The sequence below is a fragment of the Eleutherodactylus coqui genome, chromosome 9 (genome assembly GCF_035609145.1).
Source record: "Eleutherodactylus coqui strain aEleCoq1 chromosome 9, aEleCoq1.hap1, whole genome shotgun sequence".
Lineage (NCBI taxonomy): Eukaryota > Metazoa > Chordata > Amphibia > Anura > Eleutherodactylidae > Eleutherodactylus > Eleutherodactylus coqui.
The window spans coordinates 74,618,978-74,642,351 of NC_089845.1; the positions used below are offsets into that span (position 1 = coordinate 74,618,978).

A 23,374-nucleotide genomic window follows, 5' to 3' on the forward strand; every position below is an offset into this window, starting at 1 on the left:
TATAACTTGTTTTTTATTCATTTAGATCTCTGCTCATTCTAAGCTGAACAGTCCAATGGGCGGAGCTATTGGTGACTGGCAGCTGTCTGTGTATAGGACCTCCCATTGGACTGTTCAGCTCAGAATGAGCAGGGATATACATTAATAAAATGCAATTTATACAAAATCTTTCCCAATAAAACTATATATCTATTTGCTCAGCTCCTCCGGCTCTATAACATGTTGAATGCAGTTTGGACAGCGTGTTCAAGTTGACCGATTCCCTGTAACAGAGTCATAGCAGCTGTCACAGCTCTTGCTGCACACCATTTAGTCTTCATTACTGTATACCCTGCCTCTCATACTTTATCACTTCTCATTTGACTTTTACCCATGTAAAAGGATGTCCTATAATGCATGGCAAATGGAAAAGAATAATTTCTTTATTTTTTATTTATTTGACATAGATACTTTTCAATTTGACCTTTTGGCTTTTGCTGAGACAACATCTTACAGAGCAAAAAATTTTAAAGACACAAGAATCAACATTATCAGAAATTAAAGTTGGCAGTCAAGAGAAAGGTAAGGAGGGAAATTCTCTTATTAAACTAAGTAGAATTCTAGAAAATTTACATCTAATAATCCAAAAAGTCTGATAATCTAGAACTTTTTTGCAACACAGAGCTACACAGGTACTAGAATGTCAAATGACCAGAAAACTGACCACAGTGAACCAGTTAGCAATTTCTTAGATTAGAAAACAAAGTTTTAGTACAATTTTCTGTAATAACTCAGAAAAATCTAGATAATCTGATAATCTAGCACACATCAAGTCCTATCTATGCTGAATTCAAGGAATATCTGTATAAGGCCGCCTGTCCACGGGCGGGGCAGATTCTCGTGAGCAGATTTCCGCCGCAGGAGATCATTTAAAGTCACTGCGATGAACCTATCATTATGATAGGTTCATCGCGGCATGCCGCGATTTTTAGCGGGAAGCAGAAAATCGCGATAGATTTTACGCTCATTACATCGAACTGTGCTTTCCATAGTTATCCTTTGGAAAGCGTTTCAAGCCTGATCCGCGTGGTATTTATCGTCGCGGATCACACTATGAACTATCGCCCGTGGACAGCCAGCCTTACTGTATTTTTTGTTTCCAATAGCAATTCTGCTTTATGATTGTGTCACAATTTTTAAAACTATTATTTTTGCTTTTCTAGAAGAAGAAATACAAAAAGTGGTAGATGAAGATGACGAAAATGATATTATGAAGGTGCTAGGGAACATGGTCATGGCAATGTTTGTGAAGTATTGGATTTACATCTGCGGAGGAATGTTCTTCTTTGTCAGTTTTGAGGGGAAAATCGTCATGTACAAAATCATCTATATGATGCTGTTCCTGTTCTGCGTGGCTCTGTATCAGGTACCGTACGTGTGCACGCTCTTATTCTCATAGTTTATAATATCAAACACATAAGAATGGTAGTGGATGGAAAGTTAAATAATGTACATCTGCGTTCCACATGTGGCTCTCAGCTGCAGATACTGTTGTGCACTTTTGGCTGCAGTATGAGAACTTGGTACTAGGATCAAAACTATATTATTGGCAGTGTATAAGCCGGAGTAAGAACCATATCAGTTGCTCATGTCTTTAAAGGGAACCTGTAACCGTGTACAGGCATGGCAACCTGTGGGCAGCATGGGATACAGCAGGAGAGACTGAGCAGAATGATATTTAGTTTTATGCGAAAATATTTAGTTTAACTTGCTATGTATTCATGTAAATGCCTGCACTGTTTATGCTTAAACGCCTAGTGGGCGTCCCTACTAGTGCAGTCCCTACTGCAGTTATCTCGGTATGTACAGTCACACAGGGAAGGTGGTTAATTAGTGAGTAGGGACCACCTACTGGACTCCTTAGCATAGAAAGTGCAGGCATGTAAATTAATAAAATGCAAGTTAAGGTCCTTTCACATGGCTCCATCTGAAGCGTGTAATACGTGATGGACAACAAGATTGACACTCATTTGTCTGGTCTTCACACAGCTAAATTTAGACAGTATGAGGTTGATTCAGATAGTATGGAGGACGAACGAAAAGTTCATAAAATTGTTCATCCCCCATACAGGTTGATCGCTGTCGGCAGCATGTTGGCTTCTTAGACGGGCAATATGCTTCCAACAATGATGATTTTTGGCATGAAAGATGCAATCACCTGCAAACAAATGTTTGCTCATTCATTGGTGGTCAGCGCATCTTCACACGGCCCCGATAATATACTTTGAATTGAATCTTGTCTCACAAAGCAAAGGCATCTGACAAAATCCCATATAAACATCTAATGGGTAAAATAAGATCTATTGGTTTTGAAGGTATAATTTGTAATTTGATTGAAAACTGGCAAAACGATTGTGTCCAGATTCCTGCTCTGAATGGTCACCAGTGGTGTATCCCAATGTTCAGTACTGGGTACCCTATTATTTGTTTATTAATTATGTGATTGATAGGATTAAAGGGAATCTATCAGCTAGAACATGCTGTACAAACTGTAGGCATGGTGTTATAGAGCAGGTGGAACTGAACAGATTGATATATAGTTTTATGGGGAAAGAATCAGTATAACTTGTATTTGATTCATTTAAACCTCTGTATATTTGAGCTTAGAGGTCCAATGGGCGGTCCTATTAGTGATTGACAGCTATCTCTATATGTACAGTCATTCACAATTACCTGTCAGTCACTGATAGGACCGCCCATTGGACTGTTCAGCTCATTTAAATGAATAAAATACAAATTTTTTTTGCCATAAAACTATCAATCTGCTCAGCTCCTCCTGCTCTATAACACAATGCCGCAGATTGTACAACATGTTCAAGCTGACAGATTTCCTTGCACTGTTTTTATTTTAGCAGAAGACACCAGGCTGTGTAGTATCGTGCAGTCCATGGAAGATGCTCATAAGTTACTGATTTGGACACATTAAGAGTTTGAGCATCCACATGGCAAATAGGGTTCAGAAGAACAAATGAACTGATAAGGGGCATGGCGAGTCTTATTTAGGAGGAAAGTTTCACAGAATTAAATGTATTTAGTTTTGAGAAGAGACGTATAAAGGAGTCCTGATTAGAGATGAGCGAACGTGCTCGTTTACGACAATTACTCGATCGAGCATCGCTTTTTTCGAGTAACTGCCTACTCGGGCGAAAAGATTCGGGGGGCGGCGGGGTGGAGCGGGGGTAGCAGGGGGGAATAGGGGGGAGCTCTCTCTCTTTCTCTTCCCCCCCCCACTCCACCACGCAACCCCCCGCTCACCCCTAGCGCCCCCTGAATCTTTTCGCCCGATTAGGCAGTTACTCAAAAAAAGCGATGCTCAATCGAGTAATTGTCCTAAACGAGCCTGTTCGCTCATCTCTAGTCCTGATTGAATTGTACAGTACAGTATAAGTATATAAATGGTCTGTACATAATATATGGTTAAATATCGTTCGATGTTAACGCCCCTCAGAAGACAGGGGGCTCTACTTCCGCCTGGAGTAAAAACATTTCAATATGCAAAGGCTTCTTTACCATTGCAGCTGTGAATCTGCGGAATATCCTACCTCAGTATCTGCTCACAGCTCCTATGGTAGTTGATAGTTCCAAAAATGATGCTTTATTAGAGTAAAATAACATCACTGCTTATGGAAATGTAGACTTCTTGTTTTGATTATTGATCCAGTCTTATCACCACTTGGGACCTGTAGAGAATTTTTTTCCCTTTTGAGGCAGGTGGGCTCATGCCTAAGTGCTCAGTCACAAGGGTGGATCGTTTCAGGCTGGGAAGACAGCCGCACCTCGTGTCGGACGAATCTCCGCATGACCGGCTCCATTGCCAGCCATGTCTTCTTTTTCCGGCAGGTGCGGAGATTCGTCCACACTTCCGTCTTCCCGTCCTGAGACACGGTCGGATTGGCGCTCGTGTTACTGAGCCCTTAGGCTGCATTCACTCGGTCGAGTATGATATTGGGCCGAGTAACCCGTCCCAATAGCGCACTTGTCAGCACACGTTTTACCTGCAGATGCAAGGCGTTTTTGCATATAAAAAGCCTCACATCACTTCTGTGAAAATTGCAATCCTTTGGCGCTTGTTTCCTATTGATTTCAATGGGAAACATCACATCGCACTCGCGTGCATATCGCACGGCACACAATGTGTTTGACTGTCACATTAAAAGCAATTGGCAATGCATTCTGAGGAACGTGAAAAAATAGGACATGCAGCGATTTTTTTTATCTCGCAGCATTGCTATGAGTGAAAACATTGCTCATGTGTATGACTCCATTCAAAAGAATGGAGTTCATATATGCTTGAATCTCACAACGCTCGCATGAAATTCACGCTTGTGTGAATGTGGGATTTTACCTTTTTGTGGATCACTGGGGAAAATCTAGCGTTCGCCCACCTGATTTCATGAACATATGATGTGTCTTTTTTCAACCACAGTAACTACAGTATGTTATTATGCATATCTCAAAGAAATATTTTTTATTTATTTTTGACACTTAAATGCCCATAATCAGTCTTAGAAATAGTTTTTTAAATTATAGCTGTATGGAGAGGAGTATCCCGAGAGGCAGCTCTGCAATACCATTTTTTCCAAGATCATTTTTTTGCTAATCTTAAGGGGCACAGATGGTGGGATGACATTAGTAGATATGCTTATAGCAGACTATATGGATGCTTCTTTTGAAAACAGTGCTGCCATATAGTTGCTTCAGACTCTACTGTACCTTCATATGCCTGCTATTTCTTATGAAAGAATATGGAGCTTTTGTCTGTCAGGTTTGCAGGTTTCTTTGGAACCTGTGTGTACATAGTTATTCTCAGCATTGCTTCAAGGGGACCATGTTTTTGCATATACGGCACCAGATGGAGCCACATGGCAGTGCACGGGGCCGTCTGTCTCGTCTCTGTCCTTGTGGGTCCAGGAACATTGTGCAACCTTAGAGAAAATTTTCGAAACTCCTCCTCTCAGAAATGTAACTAGCATGACTATTCTTGCTGTTGAATTTATTTCCCTGTTGATTTATCTACAAACTTTCAATTTTTTTGAGTTACTTGCATTCTTCTTCTAGTTAATTTGTATTTTCTACATTCTAGGTGCACTATGAATGGTGGCGACGGATTTTAAAATATTTCTGGATGTCTGTGGTAGTTTACACCATGTTTGTGCTCATCTTAATTTATACTTACCAGTTTAAATCCTTCCCACCTCTCTGGATGAATATGACAGGATTAGATACAGATAAGTACGTCTGTCTTTTACACTATACATTATTTATTAAGGGTCATTAATTAAAGATTTATGTAAAATTTATATCACATTGACAGGTGCTTTTTAATTGAGAGAATTTCCCTAAAATAACAAAATTGGCCTGCTATGTGGTTTTATGGAATTGTTTTAATACAACATTCAACAGCTAAGCTTTATATCACACATTTTATGCCTCTGTTCAAAATTCCAAAGACGCAGATGAAAAATAGAATACTAAACAGTAACTTCTACATCAGTAGTTATACGTTATTCTTTGTTTTGGTCTCATGTGCGCGGGCACACACGTTTCCCAGTGCAGAATCCCGCAGCGGATTCCACCCGTGCCTATCCAGGATAGAGGATATCTTTGAAATTTATTGGGGGTTCGATCACTGGGACCCTTATTGATACCGAGAAAGGGGCTCCAGTACATCCTGAAGTGGCTGCTGCACATACGCTCATTTCAAGAGCATTGCCAGAAATAGCTGAGTTTAGACTCCTATTGAAATGAATGGAGCAGCAGTGTGCATGTGTGACCTCTGCAGCCCTCACTTCAGGATCCGCCAGAGCCCTGCACTTGAAAGAGCTACACTGTGATTGGTATATAACCATATAATTATATGTATCTGCGTTGCATGTGCAATATTGACCTAAGTGCAGATAAATAGTTTTCCATATGTATATATGCATGTGCACATACGTGTTTATATATTGCGGTAGGGGTCAGTGCAAGCTGCATTGCTGTCAATAAAGCCAGACACCGGAAGCTGCACTGACAACTCCACTGTGCAAGCCTGTCCCATACTAACAGGGTGAAAGTACTGTGTAGGCACACTTTGATGGCCCTGCAGTCATAGAGGACACATTTACTGGACTTGGTCATTCTGTTAAAGATGAACTACGGCAGGATGTAGCCAGTAGCGACAGGGTTACTACAGTGGTAGGGCTTGGGCCTAGAGAATTCTGTTGAAAACTGCATTTTGAATAAATTATGTTTATTGCAAATATCATTAATTTTCAAAATTCTTTAAATGGAGACTTCTTTTTAATTAATGGAACATCCCTTTAAGTGGATATTTTGCTTGCTTCTGTCTAGTTGATAGTTAATGCTTCTAGGTAATTAAAGTGATGATACATTGGTCCTAACGTGATTCCTTGCTTTGTTTTTCAGGCTAGCAGATCTTGGTTTAGAAACCTTTTCTCTGACTGACCTGTTCACTCGTATATTTATCCCAACGTCTTTTTTGTTGGTGTGCATATTACATCTACATTACTTTCATGACCATTTCCTGCAGCTCACAGACCTTAAGGCTGTAACCAGCAAACAGGACAACACAATTTACAGGTAGGTAGAAATAACAATATACAGTAAGCTGGGCTCTTTTTTTGAACTAAACATTAACTTTTGTATAAAAACTACAGAGACAAGGCGCAGTAGGAATGAGAAAAATGCTATTAACTTATACTTAGATTTATAGTATGTGATGTTACAATTATGAATTCATAAGTGTTGCAAACATAGACATTTTATCCTAAAACTGTTTAAACAATTATTAAAAAGAATCTTTTTCTAAAAAAAATACTTGTTTATCTATAGTAGAGATAAAACAAAGACAAGCATTGTTGACTATATTGTTTTCCTTTCACTGCTATGGGAGTTATAGACACAACGTAGAACAGTCCATTTCAGCTGTTTTGATAATCTTATCCTCTAATACCCACGAACAACAGACTAGTATTCCCATCTCAGCCAACCCCTGGTAATATGGTCTACTAGGGCATATGGGCATCTTGTAGAGGGTTCTTTGCTCATGATCTTTCTCTGTAAGCCAGTAACGTACTGACGTTTCTTAAATTGTCCATATATTACATTGATACTATTTATCTATTAGGGCGCCAAGTAATATTATACTTCCTCTGCAGTGAAATGTCTGGTTGGCGGCAGCTTCTGCTGCTGAGGTGACTCTTTTAAGGCTACTTTCACAATTTTTCTTTCTTATCCATTTGATGAATGCACTAGAAAGGCTCCTGGCGCATTCATAAAACAGATTTTTAGGTCCCTTTCGCTGGACAGGGGCCCTTTTGGCCTCGGTTTAGCTGATTACAGTTGGGAATACTATTTTGGGGGGGTTGGAATAGTGCACTAGACTGCACTATTCCATGCAATGCATCCCGTACAGCAACATATCTGTTAAATGGATACCATGGTAGTCGAAATTGATACCTAACAGTGGCATCTGTCACCTACAGGTTATAATGGCGTCTATTTAATGGATTCTTTTTTTACGGAATGCTCCAATTTTCTTTGTGTGATGGATGCCACTGTTAGGTATCCATCACAGCCTCCAAAAAACATAAGATATTTAATTATTGAAGTATACTGGCCCAACGGAGGCAAAAAATAAACTCTTTTGCCCTTCAACAGGATAACAGTCTTTTCACAGCCTACACACTAAGTGGACATTACTAGCATAATATGAAAAGGACCTTAGTGGGAATATGGATTCTGTATTATGGTGTGTTCACAGGTTGTATATTTTGGTGTGGAACCACACCAAACATGCTGTGGATTTTGGTGCGGCGCCACACCTATATTTGTGTCCAAAACCTTATAATTTAGTGTGGATTTTGATGCAGTTTTTGACACCAATACACAGTAGATTTCAACCCTTCAGTTGACTTCAAAATCCGCGTTGAAGCGTTTTTTTTGGTGTAGCTGTCGATGTGGTTTTTGTGCAGATTTTCTGCTGCATACATTTACACCAATTCCACTATGTGTGACCATATTCTTTAGCGAAATAACCTATTAGCAATATACTGTAGAATATATTGAACATTATTCACCCTGCAGGTTCACTTATTTAAGGCTAATCTTTTTGATTGTAATACACAGTCGGAGATAAACCTGGCTGTGTTCACTGTCCCCCTTGCGTTAACTGTTGCTTGAGATTGGGTAAGATTCAGTCTACTTCACTACTGGTCATGCCATGTATATTCTCTGAGGACTTTCCTATGCCCTTACTGTAGAGGTCTTCCAAGTGTAGACCTCTGATCATAGTGCCTCCTGCAGTGCATGTCTACAAGTACGCTGAGAAGTTGCAGTGCCAAGTTTGCCATACTGGGATGTAATCTTCCCATCACTTCAGGGGATATCAGAGGATGGCTTTTTAGTGGTGGTGGTGGGGAGGTGGCACAGCAGGTTATTCAAGAGCGGTGGAGTCAGCCATCACGGGTCCCAGGAGGGGAAAGTCAGACACAAGGCTCCAACTTCTGCTCCACTTCACAGGCTTCCTCTATGGACATAAGTGGAAGTCATGTGATAGGAGTTCTGCACCTCTCATTCGTGGAGCAGGAGACTGTTTCACAATCAGAAAAGCTTGCGCAGCTCATTCCCGTCAGAGGGGAGGGAGGATAAGCTGCTTGAGGTTCTGCGTTCCTTTATGCCTCCTATCCTCTGGCAGTGGAATCAATTCTGTGGGCACCTTCCCTCCCCTGCCCAACTGGTCTCTCAGGCTGCTCTTGGGGCTGTCCTCCATACGTGGACTTCCAGTGCCTTATAGCAAATATGCTCCTGACTACAAAGTATGAATAAATGGATCACCTAGACTGAGTGCTGCCTCCATCTCCTTCTTAGCTTCTACATTTGGATCAGTTTTGAGAAGTTTGCACCAACTGACTGCTGTTTTCTGATTTGTTTCTTAACCTCTTTAATATATGATAACTTTAGAAGAAAATTCGAATGATCACAGAACACTTGTAATGTTATACAGATGTAACGCAGCAGGGCTTGCCAATGCTATTTTGCAGTCTTGTAATATCTCTGTGCATAATCTGTGCCTTCCAATAGGACTAAAAATTCGAAGCTATTTTAGTGAAGTGCGTTGTAGTGTACTAGAGAATCCACTTTGTACCTGTATAAATGGATCATTGAAATATATGCAAGCTACCTTTCTTCATTTCCCTATGCTATATAACTCTCAGTACTTACTTCCATGCACTGGCTATCTGCTTGCCATTTCTTACCGCTTTTTGTAGTCTGTCTCAACAACAGATCTACAATATGACTAGGCATACATAAAGGCAACAAATGGTAAGCATCAGCAAATAAACACATGAAAGTGTTCTTCATGGTTGTTTTTGCCCTGGATACTTTAAAAATATGTCTGGGAACGACTGTTTAATGTCTGAAATATGTATATACAGTATGTATGGTCAGAGTAAGAGTGATGCACTACTAGTATATTCCTCTTGTAGTCTATCTGTCAGAATTATACTTGCAGTCATTATTCTCTTTCTAATAATCTTTTTTATGTTTTGCTTTAATGTACATACAGTAGTTCAAAGGGCCGTCTGGTTACTGGACAACCCTTTTCAATAGGACCCTCTGTATGAAAATAATAAACAGAGATTTGCTTACCCCTCCATGGCCACTGGGGTCCAGCGCTGAAGCTTGCTGCAGTCCGGGCGTTTGTTGTGACAGATGATGTCACTGGAAATCACATGAATGCTGCAGCCAATGAGTGCCTGCAGTGTCATGTTCTTGAACTCCTGGGATCATAGCAGGAAAACTGGTGGTGATGCTGCTGCCTCTGATTGGCTGCAGTGGTCACCTGATTTCCTGTGACATCATCTGTCACAGGAATCACCAGAACCGCAGTGATCTGCAGCACTGGTTGTCGGCAGCTGCGGAGGGGTAAGTATATCTCTGTTTATCATTTGAACCCAGGGTATCCTATTGAAAGGGGGTTATCCAGTAACCGGACAACCCCTTTAAACTTGAATGTTATTCCTGTTATGTCATCACTATACCCTTTCTAACTACTACTGTGCCATGCATCTCTCCATGTTCTGTTTCATCTTATTTAACCTTTTTTCTTCTCTCTCTTAACTCATATTTCCATTGCATGCATTCTTGTGCCTCCATCTCCAATTCGTAGCCATGCCAAAGTTAATGGTCGTGTTTACCTAATAATAAATAGGTAGGTATTCAAATGCCATATAACTATGGCCATATGCAGCAAAGCATATTGCAACCAAAAGTATATGTGGCTTAAAATCCAATTCATGGTGGAGTTTACATTTTTAGAATGCAATACTGTATTTTAATACAATAACATTTTGTGTGACCATGTCATTGTAAAGGGTATACTTGTTATACTTGTTTGCGATGATATTTGAAGTTTAGGCTAGTTCCATTCACTATTTCAGAAATACATTTGGAGTCTTAATAAATGTACTTTCTGTCTTACAGAATGAGGGTTTTCTTATTTTGGCCTTTTATACATGTGGATATTATGCAGTAGATGGCAATTTACAGTAGGGGAACTTATATTTTACGGTAGATGTACAGTAGATAGTGCCCTACTTTTACATTAGAAGAATATGTAATTTGATAACTGAAACATTTTAAAGATTTATATTCCATAAATTCTTACTTGTTATATCCAGATGTTTCCTGTAAATGTTTGCAAAATTATAATCTTGCTTTGACACGCAGCTATTCTAAGCATGTTTTAGGCTTCGTCTTAAATACGTTACAGTAACTCCCTAGCTTCTTCTCCCCCAGTCCGATCACTCAGGGGTGTTTGTAATTGGTTTTACCGTGTTATCTTTATAATCTGTCCCCCAAACTAACCTTTAGATTAAACAATCCATCTTCAAGCGTACAAATATTACAAGTATTACATTATAAAAATCTGTATGCAGTTTGTACAATTTCTTATTTAGCATCTGTTATTGTATGCCCATATGTTGGGACATATGAAAATGTATATGAGAATGCATATAACTGTCCCTTTTTGCACTGTTTGAGAATCTCTTTATTTTTGAAAATAAATAAAAACATTGGTTTAAAAAAAACAAACTGCACTATGCAAACCTAAACTATCTGCGTTTGTTGATAGTTAGAAAACTTATAGTAGAGGTTGTAGTTTGGTGCAGTTCTCAATCACACCGATAAAGTACAGACCATAGTATGTATAAAGAAGAAATCCTCCAAATGACAGGGCCTGATAAAATTCTGAAGCAGAAATTGTATAATTTGTAATCAAATATTCCAAAATATCTGTTTGTTAGTCCTTGTACACACAGATCCACGTAGAAATGGAGAAGAATAGACCAACATAAGATATAATAAAAAGTTATCTTTTATTGTTTAAAATGAAAAACATTAGCACTAATTGTGGAATTATAAAACAAAGTGCAAAACAAACGTGTATTGTACATGGTCACAAGGAATAAGGCTCAGTTCATACTAGCATTTAGTATTCTGCACAATTTCTGTTTCTCTGTTCTGTCATTAGAACGGAAATATAGGATTCTAATATTTCCCCATTTTTTTCACTGGGGTTTCCGTTTTGCTTCTGTCTTCAGTTTGCTTCCATTCCATTAGCTTTTATTTTTGGGGGTTTAAAAATAATGTTGCCAACTGTAATTTTTCTGTATAAAAAACAGAAACCTAACAGAACACAAACCAACTGAAGAGAAAGGTAAAACGGAATCCCCATTTAAATACAGTAAATGGGTAAAAAACTGAAATGTATCCGCATGGAGGCACAACTGTATGTCTAAAATACATTCTTTATGAACAAACGATATAAAGCATGGATGTATCAATGCTAAGATGACTAGACAAGGTGACTAGAGATGGGGATTAACACTTAGCCTAAAATCCCATATAACATTTAAAACATCAAGTTTACCCATGCAGGTATACAATTTGCCAAAGGATTTGTCCTGGGACCATGATGGAAAGTGTTATTACGTAGATGAAAATTGCTAGCAAAGGGATAAAGAAATGTTTATTCATGTTTACCTTATCCATTCATGGTGCTCATTTCACTTTTTTCTGTTTTGACATTTCTTTCATTGCTTTTTAATCAAATTTTCTGTTTATATTGACATTATCTCTCAGATATAAATGGTTAGCTAGGATGGTGCTGTTTGCTAAGTAAAGCTTATCAGCTCAATGAACATAAAAAAAATCAAACATTAAACTAATAATGAAAAAAATATTCAAAAGTTCTGGTATTGTCATCATGCATGTAATAATGCTGAATGGTACATAGCATTAACAGGATGTGTATACAGTTGTTGGTATTTGAACATGTAGAATGTTTTATGGTAAAATAAGGACACATTAGGGAGTGCTGAACAGCCATAGCCTGCATGTAGCAGTATACAAGTTCTATAATCAGTTTATTATTCTCAGATTTAGCTTATTAGGGTACAGTAATATATATATATATAAAGCATGGAAACACTCAAGATGCATGTTCTAATTATAATTGTTCTAATAAGAGACATCAATCATTTAATATTGTCATGCTGCATGCATTATCTTTATAAACAGCATCCCTTTACTAAGATTCTCATATTCCTTTTCTCTCTCTGTTCTAATTGCTCTTGAGCAGCATCAAGAAAAAAATTCCAATTCACCAAAATGAGTAAGTGCTGTGAAGCCATGAAATGCGCCTAATACAACGCCGTCATTTCATGCTTCTGTCTCTTAAACTCTGACTATTTTCTCCGATGGGGAAAATATCAAGTTTAAGTGTTGCAACCACTCTTAAGTACAACATTGCACATGAACACCGACCACATATGAGCCATAGTCTTCCTTGTTCTTATTCCATAATAGGAATGCTGACACATAATTGTATATACTGTAGTTTTTAAGTGCCTGTTTTTGTTTCATTAGGATTATTTTTCTCAAGATCCTTGAAAAAGTAACAACTAACTCATATGTGTAACCCACAGATTGGTACACCCAGATGGCAGTCTACCAGATCTAACAATGATGAACTTAACTACAGAGTCTGAAATGTTGGAAGAGAAGGCGGAAAAGCCAATGGAAGTGTATGGAAATCAAAAAGTTCAGGATTCAGGAGATGAGTGGGAGAAAGAAGATGACAAAGGTGGAGGAGGAACTGATGATGAAGAGGAGGAGGCGGAGGAAGAAGAATCAGAGGAGGAGGAAACATCAGGTATTCCCATTGTCATTGAGCAGCCAGCAGAAGCTATTGCTCAAAGCTCTAAAAAGTCCTTCTCGTGCCATGGTTAGCAACCAGACTCTAGCAGACTTTTTTTGCTTAATAACTGTATATTAAAGCAGGCATAGCATGAAGAGCGAATATTACCTGAAAGAAGGTTGGAAGTATTTTATTTGCGTTAACTAAAGCAGTATGATTCCTGTGATAACCAGGGAGCGTGCCAGAGAAAAGATTATTCTGGAGCATAGTCAATTCAGCGGCTGGTAACAGAGGTCAGACAGGATTTGGTATGCACTACCATGGAGTAGACATAAGCATAGTCAGACAAGCCAAGGGTCAAGTAACAGAAGGCAGGAAATACCAAGTGGGTGCTTCCTTAAGGCAGATGTGAGAATAGTTAAACATGGTCAAATAATGGTGGTCACACAAGAACAGGGTGGAGAATCCACAGTGGAGAGTAGTCAGGATAGCTGGGTTCAAGTTGAAGTTGTCCATTTAAAACTAATACACAGATCTTGATATGTAGGGTCCAAGCACCTATCACTAGTAGTATAAAGGTGATTTAAATAAGGTGCTGATTTAACAAAGCCTCATCTTACTTTAATTGCCTGGAGTACTGTGCACTTTGCACGTGTGCCATCAGTACTCCTACTGTGACTCGGAGGCTGGAAGGGAGAGGAGACAGTGCTGGACCGTGTACAGGTAAGTACATTACATCATCATTTAATAAAGATAAGTTGAGACATTTTCTCAAACTTTTGAAGTTATTTCTGAAATGGGATTGGTATTACAAATAGTAAAGTTATAAGCTCCAGTTTCTGTAGAAGATTACTTAGTCTTCTTTTCTTTCTCTGTATTTTGGAAAGCAGAGCTAGTGGCATCATGTGAAAGGAACTGCATATTTGGTGTATTTTTACTTGTTTTGCAGATATTCACACTCTAAGGGCTCAGTCAGACAAGCGATGTTTTTTGTGTGCAAAAAAATATGCTCCACACATGTTGAAAATGCGTGTGGCCGCAGCTCCATGCCCATTGCTTTCAATGGGGACAGCACTACTGCCACCCCATTGAAAGCAATGTAATGCAAGCAACCCCTGCAGTGATTTACGGGGAAGGGCTTAAAATATAAGCCCTTTCCTGAAAATCATCCCAAGCTGCTGTAAAAAATAAAAAATTTATATATTTCATCTCTCCGCTGCTGTCTTCTCACTGGCTCCCCGACACTGTTCAGAAGCACTTTCTCCTGGCTGACGATTTAAAAATCCCCACCTCCTGAAAATGCTGGATCTGATTGGCTGAGCGCTCAGCCAATCACAGGCAGCGCTTAGCCATTCATTGAATGACAGCTGAACGCTGCCTGTGGTTGGTTACAGCGCTCAGCCAATCAGAGGCAGCACTCAGCCATTCATTCAGCTGCAGCGCCAGCCCCATTAAAAGCAATGGGAGAACATCACGATCCTCTGCCACAGCTGTGGCAGGGGATTCTTTCATCCCCGCAGGGAGTCCCATCATCACTGAACACTGTGACAGTGCTGTCACAGTGTTCAGTGAAGAGGGAACTCCCCGCGGGTAATCTTTATGTGCAGCACGGACCTTGCCGGTGCACGCATGTCCTATCTTTTGCAGGTACAAAGATTTAGCACCTGTAAAAAACGGACATGTGAACACTGCATGGGAAACTAATGGTTCTAATAGACACACTTTTTTTGCGCACATAGGCGCATGCAAAAAAACGCTCAGCTGACTTCGCCCTAAAATGCAGGGATTGTGTAACATTAATACAATTATTTACTAAAAACTAATTTGCCAGAGTAAATATTACTGAAATGTCTTTTTTTCACTTTCTTTTTATTCAGAATCCAGAAATAAATGGCATCTAGTAATTGACCGCTTGACAGTTCTGTTCTTAAAATTTTTGGAATATTTCCATAAGTTACAAGTCTTTGCCTGGTGGTGTCTGGAGCTTCATATAATAAAGATAGTTACTTCATACATCATATGGGTGACTTTGAGAGAGGTACAACATGTGTTTTTTGTGTTTTTATATTATAGAATGTAAATATTTTTGTCTATTAGATTTACATTTTTCTATTATTTGATTTGCTTAGCTCTGCATTCACCTTTACAGATTAATTTCTTACTAGCAATTTAATGGCGTGTATGACCCCCTTTAGTGGTTGGGGCAGGAACATACCGTAGTTTGTGTGAGTTGCTACATTTGTAACTTTTTTCTGAGATTGCTTGCTTGGTCTGTTCTAGTCAATGATAAACCTATAAATGTGTATCATAAAAAAACAAATCAAATCGGTGCATGTCACAATCAGAGGCGTAACTTAAAGCTTCTGGGCACTGATGCAAAATCTATAACAGGACTCCCAACTATAATGCTTTCTTCATAGTACTGCTCTCACTATATGGGGAAGAGAGGCCTTATGGGCCCCCCAAGGCTCCTGGGCCCGGGTGTAACCGCACCCTCAGCATTCCCTATAGTTACACCCCTGGTCACAATGTATAATAGCTACAAAAAACATATATACCATTACACTTTGTAAAAAAAAGTATGAACAGCAAAAATAGCATGTTAGCCAGAAAATTTAAATAGTCTTGTATAAAAAATATGAAATTATGTATTTGATTAGTAAACATTTTAAAAATACAAAAGCAGGTAGCATCCACTAAATACAAGGGATACTTTGGTGAACCTATTCTATTCAGAAACAGAGATAACCCACTAATGTTCTAATGCATTTTTCCAGTACGTTATTCACACAGTGATATTGCAGTGACTGTTTACTTGCCTTTTATGATGTGTAGTCCTACTCATCAGTACTAAATATTTCAGAACTGAGCTGATTATTATCCTTATTACCACATGTATTTGGTTCACCAAACTAAACCTACTAATTTTAATGGATACTCTTTTTTTGCAACTGTTTACTAATCAAATAAAGAATCTTATACTTTTTGAGAGAGTGTTTATATAGTTTTGGTAAATTATAATCAATGGTCAAGTTTATCAAAATTGCACATATGGCTTGCTAAATTTGAAGTAAGTCATAAGGCATTTTTCATGCTTCCTCATGGTTGGTATGTACGGCAAGTCAGGGACAGGAGTACACTCATACAGACAGTAATTAATAGGCAGACTTGTACAGTCAGGCGTACGCATTCTACTATTCATAGAAACAGAGACAGGTATATTTGCCAACATTCTCTACACACATATAAACACATACATACAGTACTTTGCATATGTTTTAAGCAAATGTAGAAAAATGCTGCAAAGTAAGAATGCTTTCAAAAATAGAAGTGTTAATAGTTTATTTTGTCAAGTAAGAAAATGCAGAGTGAATGAACAAAAGAAAAATCTAAATTAAATTAGTATTTGATGTGACCACCCTTTGCCTTCAAAACAGCGTCAAATCCAGGTACACTTGCACAAACTCAAGAATTTTGTAGGATTATAGTCAGGAGTATGAATAACCAATTATACCAAACAGGTGATAATGACCATCATTTTCATATGTAGGTTGAAATACAGTCATTAACTGAAACTAAAACAGCTGTGTAGGTGGCTTAAAATTTGATGAAGAATAGCCAAACTCTGCTACACAAGTGAGGTTGTGGGGGACAGTTTTATGTCATAGGTCATATGCCATGGTAAGACTCAGCACAACTACTAGACATAAGATAGTTATACTGCATCAGCAAGGTTTCTCCCAGGCAAAGATTTTAAAGCAGACTGAGATTTCAAGACATCCTATTCAAACTCTTTAAGAAGCTAAAAAAAATGGGCAATGTTGAGGATTGTAGATGCAGTTTTTGGCCAAGAAAATTTAGTGTAGCACATGAAAAGCACATCATACATCCTTTCCTTCGAAATTAAAAGATGTTCATCAGTGCCATCAGCTCAGAACTGGCAGAAACAAGTACTCGTACACCCATCTACTGTTCAGAGATGTCTGGCCAGAATTGGTCTTTGTGGAAAAATTGCAGCTAAAAAGCCATACCATTGACATACAAACAAGGCCAACTGACTCAAGTGTGCACAAAAACATAGGAACTGGGGTGAGGAAAAATGGCACCAAAATTGACAAACATAAACTGTTAACACTCCTACTTTTGAAAAGAATTCTTACTTTTCTGCATTTTTTTCCACACCTTGCTAAAACTTTTGCACAGTACTGTATAACTTACTAGCAGCACAATAGGAGGCTATTGTCCTTAAACTGAAAGAGGGACCATTGGTCTACTACCTTATGTCTCTGACTGTTCCTGGAACTTATTTGGTTCTAACTTAAAGAAATCTGTAAAAAAAAGTTCTGAAATGAATTTTAATTAGTATTATGTCCAGTCTAATGAATGTATATGGCATTACTCTTCTCCTGCTACAGGTGTCTTTGCTCAATTATGTGTTTCTGACTGCCTGGGCATTTGCCCTACCATATTCCCAGTTACGACCATTGGCATCTAGTGTTTGCACTGTCTGGACTTGTGTCATTATTGTATGCAAAATGTTGTATCAACTCACAACCATTGAACCACTGAGCTTTTCCAGCAACTGTACCTTGGTAAGTTATATTACACAAACAACAACTGTTAGAAGACTTTCATCTGTAACTTATATGTTATGAAATCTACTAACTGAAAAAGGCAGCAAGAAATGAATCACTGTACAATATAATTACAAGTTGTACTGTGTAGTTAGATTTATTTAAGACTAAATGCAGAATACTACTGTTATTCCCATAAACCAAAAGTTGTATTAGGTATGCTTTAGATCTGTTTTGTCATTGTATATAATGGTTTTAAAAATAACTAGTGATACTTATGCTTAAACGTAGGACATAAAAAACATTTACATGTTGAAAATCATATTACTTTTTAGTGCAAATATTGTGTTATTGGTCATGTAGAGCATATATTGCTATATTAGTCTACTATGTAACCTTTTTTATTTTAGCCTTTTCCTAATCAGACAAATATTGTCAATGAACAAGACCTTCAAAAATCACTCCTCTACAGTGGACCAATTGATCCATCTGGATGGGTAGGACTAAAAAAGTCCAAACCTCTTCTTTCATACTTACGGGTAAAATTCTTTTTTATGGATATCCTAATCATTTAAAGTGTACCAGTTTTTTCAGGTTACTTTTCAGAATTAGTTATCATTTATGTGTACATGAGGAGTAGCACTATTTCTGGCCATTATATGACTTGTATATATAATTTATCAGCAGTTTTCCCCTCTGAAAGCTTTAATTGTCACTTTTCCCTGAGCTGGTAGGTGGAGACTAGCTGCTATTGAGTCATACACAGCCCACACAGAGAAGAGATCCTGCTCCCTTTTCTCTCTATAGCATACCCTTAAAAGCAGCAGCATCATGGAGGACATTACACTGCAGTGCTTAACAGCGTAGCTGTAAATTGAGCACTGGGTGAGATTGAAAACTTACTAGAGACTTCAGCAGCAGTATATCTGTGTGTCTTTCTGCCCCTTACTCTGTAGCTGCTTCTTCCCCACCCCTCTCCTCTCCACAGACTTCTGTGGGGAGCATGTGTCCTGATCCCTTAGTGAACTGATCTGTCTCATCAGCATGGATTTTAGTAGTATCTCAGAGTCAATGATCAGTTCAGAAGGCAAGGGGGAGTGCATAAATGGCTCATAAATGGAGAAAGGGGCATTTTTCTCTAATAAGATATATTACAATGTTGTATAATAATAATAGTTTTAGCCCACATCATTCTGTCACAGTGATACAAATAGCAGTCAACTTGTATGAAAACTATTGTTGTGATGTATATTTGTTAGTGGATCTGTGTTGAACGCATAAAGATAAGGCTATGTTTCCACTTGTGTTGGAGGCTCAGTTTGGAGCTTCTATTGGCAATTCACTCAGATTTGGCAACAAGAATAGCAAGAATTCAGTGCCATTCATGGCATTAGGTGATGAGGTCTGTCAGGTGCTTTTGGATCTGTCATATGATGATCTGGCACAGCACCATGGCTCATGTTATGAACTGCTACTACAAGTCACGTGAAGAAAACCTTACAGTTGGCTGTTAGACTAGCCATGCTTATTAGACTAAAGTCAACTAAACAAGCTGACTTAGGAAGGATCAGCAAGTGGACAGTGTCCTAAAAATATGTATCAGGAAATAGAAGAACCAGATGACTACTGTCTCCCCTCTTCATTAAAATGGGCATGTATGCTCAACTGAGGTAAATGTGCACATTTTTGAGATAGTAGGGAGACACAAGTGTTGGCCAAATGAGTTATGATGGCTATATAATTTGTGACTGTTTTTGTTAAGTACGTTATGTTGCTTCTCCAATCGAGCGCTTTCCTTTTGTTCAGTATTTCATTGTTTTCTCATGCACATTCTAAAAATTGTACCTATCATTTCAGTTTTTTGTTTTTGTATAGGTGGTTTCACATCTGTGTTGGTACCTTAGGTTGGAGGCTCCCACAAACAGATCTGGCGCAAAATACTGCAAGAAAAAGCGCTGCATGTCGTGCTTTTTCTTCCGTCTTAAAGCCAGTCAGCTGAGTGAAATGCGAACATACCGCATGGGGTACGTTTGGCATTGTTCAATTCCATCCTAAGACGGAGCTGTTCGGCCACAGGGATTCTTCTTTCCTGTTCCTCAAAAAGAGCAGGAAAGCAGAACCCGCGACACAGATGTGAAACCCCCTCATACTGTACTTAGAATGTGTAAGGTGTAATGTAGATGCTTTTCATAGTATATAATATATTAGTGGTCAGAACTCCATTTGGATTAGAGAAGAAAAGGTTTTTTTCATTTAAATATGTAACTTTTCCCTTTCTTTTTCCTTTCAGAATAATTTACTCATGTTATTCATATTAGCTTTTGAAGTAACCATCTACCGACATCAAGAATATTACAGGTGTAGAAACAATCTGACAGCACCAGTCACCAGAACAATATTTAATGATATCACAAGACATCACCTGGATGATGGGCTAATAAATTGTGCCAAGTATTTCATAAACTATTTTTTCTACAAATTTGGTATGGAGGTAAGCCTTTTAAGAAGCATTTGAATGTGAACTCCCCCATTATAAGAAAAGCTTCAAAAACATTCGAAAATGTGACGACTTTAAAAGTAGTTTGAAACAGCATTATTTATTAGATCATTTAGTGCCCCAAAACATTTTTTATTTGATTTAACTAAAAAAAAAGTTATTTTCTGCCTTAGGACATGGATAACATATTTGGATTTATATTTTTACTATGGATTTTGTGTACACAAAAAAAAAATTCAGCAAATTTGCTGCAGATTTTAAAGTTGGAATTGTCATGACATCATGTCAGCAGGGCCAGCTGCATAGCTTTGTAGTCGTGGCCCCGCTGACTCCAACAATATCTTTTTTTTGTTTATACTTAATTCCATTCCTGGCACGGTGAATATGTCATATGTTAATCTGGTGTTAGCCAATCACAGCCATTCAATGACGTCGTGAAAGGCTGTGATTGGCGAACGCCAGACTAAGTTAGCCAATCAGAGCATTAGCTTTCTAGAGGCGGGGCATTCAAGCCCCGCTTGCAGAAAGCAATGCTCTGCCAGCGTGCACGGGGAAGAGACAGCCTGCAGCAGCACCGCGGGTGGTGAATATTCATTTTCTTTTTCGGACAACTGTATACCCGGCGTATAAGACGATCCCTGACTGCAGAGCAGATTTTTCAGGGTTAAAGGTCGTCTTATACGTGGGAAAATATGGTATATAAATATGGTATTGTATTAATAGTACTTACCGATAGAATAACATTATTGTTTCATGTTTGCTGCAGTGTGTACACCGTAGAAACAAGACCAAAGATGGCAGAATTAATTTTTTTTTCCATTTCACTCCACTAAAAAATTTTTTTTAAGTTTTTCAGTACGTTAAATAGCATCACTGAAAACTACAACTCGTCCCTCAAGACAGCTATGTTGATGGATGAATAAAAGTGATATTTTTTTTAAAGTGTAGAGAAACAAAATAAAATGAGGAAAAAAGGGGTTAAAGGGATTATCTCATAAATACAACCCCTGCCCATATACACTATTAGGGCATATAGACATTATAGGGTTGTGTCTGTTACTAGGGACCCCCTCTGTGAGTCAGGAGGAGAGCAAATCTGTATGGCTGCCATGTATTACTGCATTTCCCCTGCAGCACTGGCTATCTGCAGCCTCCCATGGCAATAATAAGGTGTTCTAAAATATTTATTTAGGGATTTTCAAATGACTTTATTCCACGTATGCAAACTATATTAAAACATTCAGCAGTAACATTGGCAAGAAATGCCTTTGTGAACCCAACGTATCTGTCCTGAGTATTAAAAAAAACTACCAAACAAGATAAATTATACTTTTTTAGCTGTATCAGTTTTTAAGCAGAACATTTAGGCTTTCAAGACTAAAATTTATGATAGAAAAGTGGCGATAGAAATGTACTGTGGGATTAAAGACAAGGCATAAATCCTTAATAATCTGGCATCCAGTTTAAAACACCTAACGTTTCAGAAAGTTGTAACTTTACACTTTATGCAGTATTACACAAAACTGTTATTTTTCTTTTCTTGCGCAGACTTGCTTTTTACTGTCTGTTAATGTAATCGGTCAGAGGATGGATTTCTTTGCCATGATCCATGCATTTTGGCTGTTTGCCGTACTGTACAAACGCAGGAGAAAAGCAATTGCAGAAGTCTGGCATAGATATTGCTGCTTTCTTGCTTGTATTATTACAGTCCAGTACTTCTTATGTATTGGTATTCCTCCAGCTCCATGTAAAGGTAAAATATCATCTTTCATCCATAAGTATTTGTTCGCACAGAATTTTTTTTTTATTTTGCCAAGATATTCTTGTGCCAAGAAATAATTGTTTTTAAATATGTTATCTCTGTTTTTAGATTATCCTTGGAGACACCATGGAGCCAAATTTAATTCCAATATAATTAAATGGCTGTATTTTCCAGACTTCATTGTGAGACCTAACCCCTTATTTCTCATCTGTAAGTATGCAAGTTTGTAGTATATAGCACATTGCCATGTTATTCTGGTTCAGTATTTCAGCTTCTACTTTCTCTGCTGAGACACCTATCACAATAACCGGATAATATTCACTTACATGTTTTAATTTTATCATTGTAATTGTTCTCAGTGAGAGAAACCAAGCAATCTTGTAGATATGATAGCTTTTAATGGCTAACAAAAATACATAATGTTATAGCAAGCTTTCGAATCTCTCATGGTTCTTCCTCAGGCTTAAATGGAATAGGTTGGTAAGAATGAGTACCCAGCTTGGTGGGGGGTAATAAGTCTGAAAAAGCGTATTACTTGAAAACTCTATTTTTAACACTGGATCATTATAAGAGCATGGAGATATGGTGGTATTACCTGCAGTACATATACAATATCAGGGCTTATTTACACGAGCGTATATTGGTCGGATTTTCACGCCTGGACGATATACATTTCCATCTAAGCAGTTCACACCCTTCCCTCATCCTCACTGGCTCTCTGCCTCTCTCCTCCAGTCCGGCGTTTGCAATGGAAGAGGGTGGGATGGGGGCAGAGCTAAACTCAGCACTGTCCCGCCCACTCCCATTGCTGGCTATGGACAAGGGGCGGGGAGGGGCGGGAGCTTAGCTCTGCCTCATCCCGCCCACTCCCATGCAAATCGCTTGGAGGGGAGGAGAGAGGCAGAGAGCTGCTGAGTGGGAGGGAACTGATTAGATGGAAGCGTATATCGGCTGGCCATGAAAACGCCGGCCGATATACGCTCATGTAAATAAGTCCTCAAGCAGAGACTAAACATATTTATTCCACAAAAGCATTCAATAGGGAGCATAAAACTATTTTAATGAATCACTACAATGGGGAGTTGCTAGGAGAGCCATGAGACTTTTATATTTTTATTAAGGTTTCACTTATGTGTTTTGCCTTGAGTCGACCAGTGTCATAAGCTAACTTCACACAGCCGAGAGCGATATGGGGTGGTGAATCCTGCCCCCATATCACGCTCCACACCATATGAATTCCCCATGAATGCAATGCATTTTCATGGCAAAACAGCCTTGCATCACTTCAGGAATTA

At 38.5% G+C, this 23,374-nt stretch overlaps 1 protein-coding gene across 6 annotated transcripts in view; it reads left to right on the top strand.

Annotated features, from left to right (window-relative positions):
- Positions 1–23,374, top strand: part of PIEZO2 (piezo type mechanosensitive ion channel component 2) — a 346,396-nt gene that overhangs the window by 247,059 nt on the left and 75,963 nt on the right. For all 6 annotated transcript variants that reach the window (XM_066579538.1, XM_066579535.1, XM_066579540.1 and 3 more), the window contains exons 14-24: positions 447–561; positions 1,203–1,405; positions 5,123–5,271; positions 6,448–6,621; positions 13,035–13,261; positions 15,124–15,284; positions 17,662–17,838; positions 18,231–18,359; positions 20,111–20,311; positions 21,866–22,070; positions 22,188–22,289. In XM_066579538.1, coding sequence (XP_066435635.1) covers positions 447–561; positions 1,203–1,405; positions 5,123–5,271; positions 6,448–6,621; positions 13,035–13,261; positions 15,124–15,284; positions 17,662–17,838; positions 18,231–18,359; positions 20,111–20,311; positions 21,866–22,070; positions 22,188–22,289 — 1,843 coding nt within the window. The remainder of the gene's footprint in view (positions 1–446; positions 562–1,202; positions 1,406–5,122; positions 5,272–6,447; positions 6,622–13,034; positions 13,262–15,123; positions 15,285–17,661; positions 17,839–18,230; positions 18,360–20,110; positions 20,312–21,865; positions 22,071–22,187; positions 22,290–23,374) is intronic.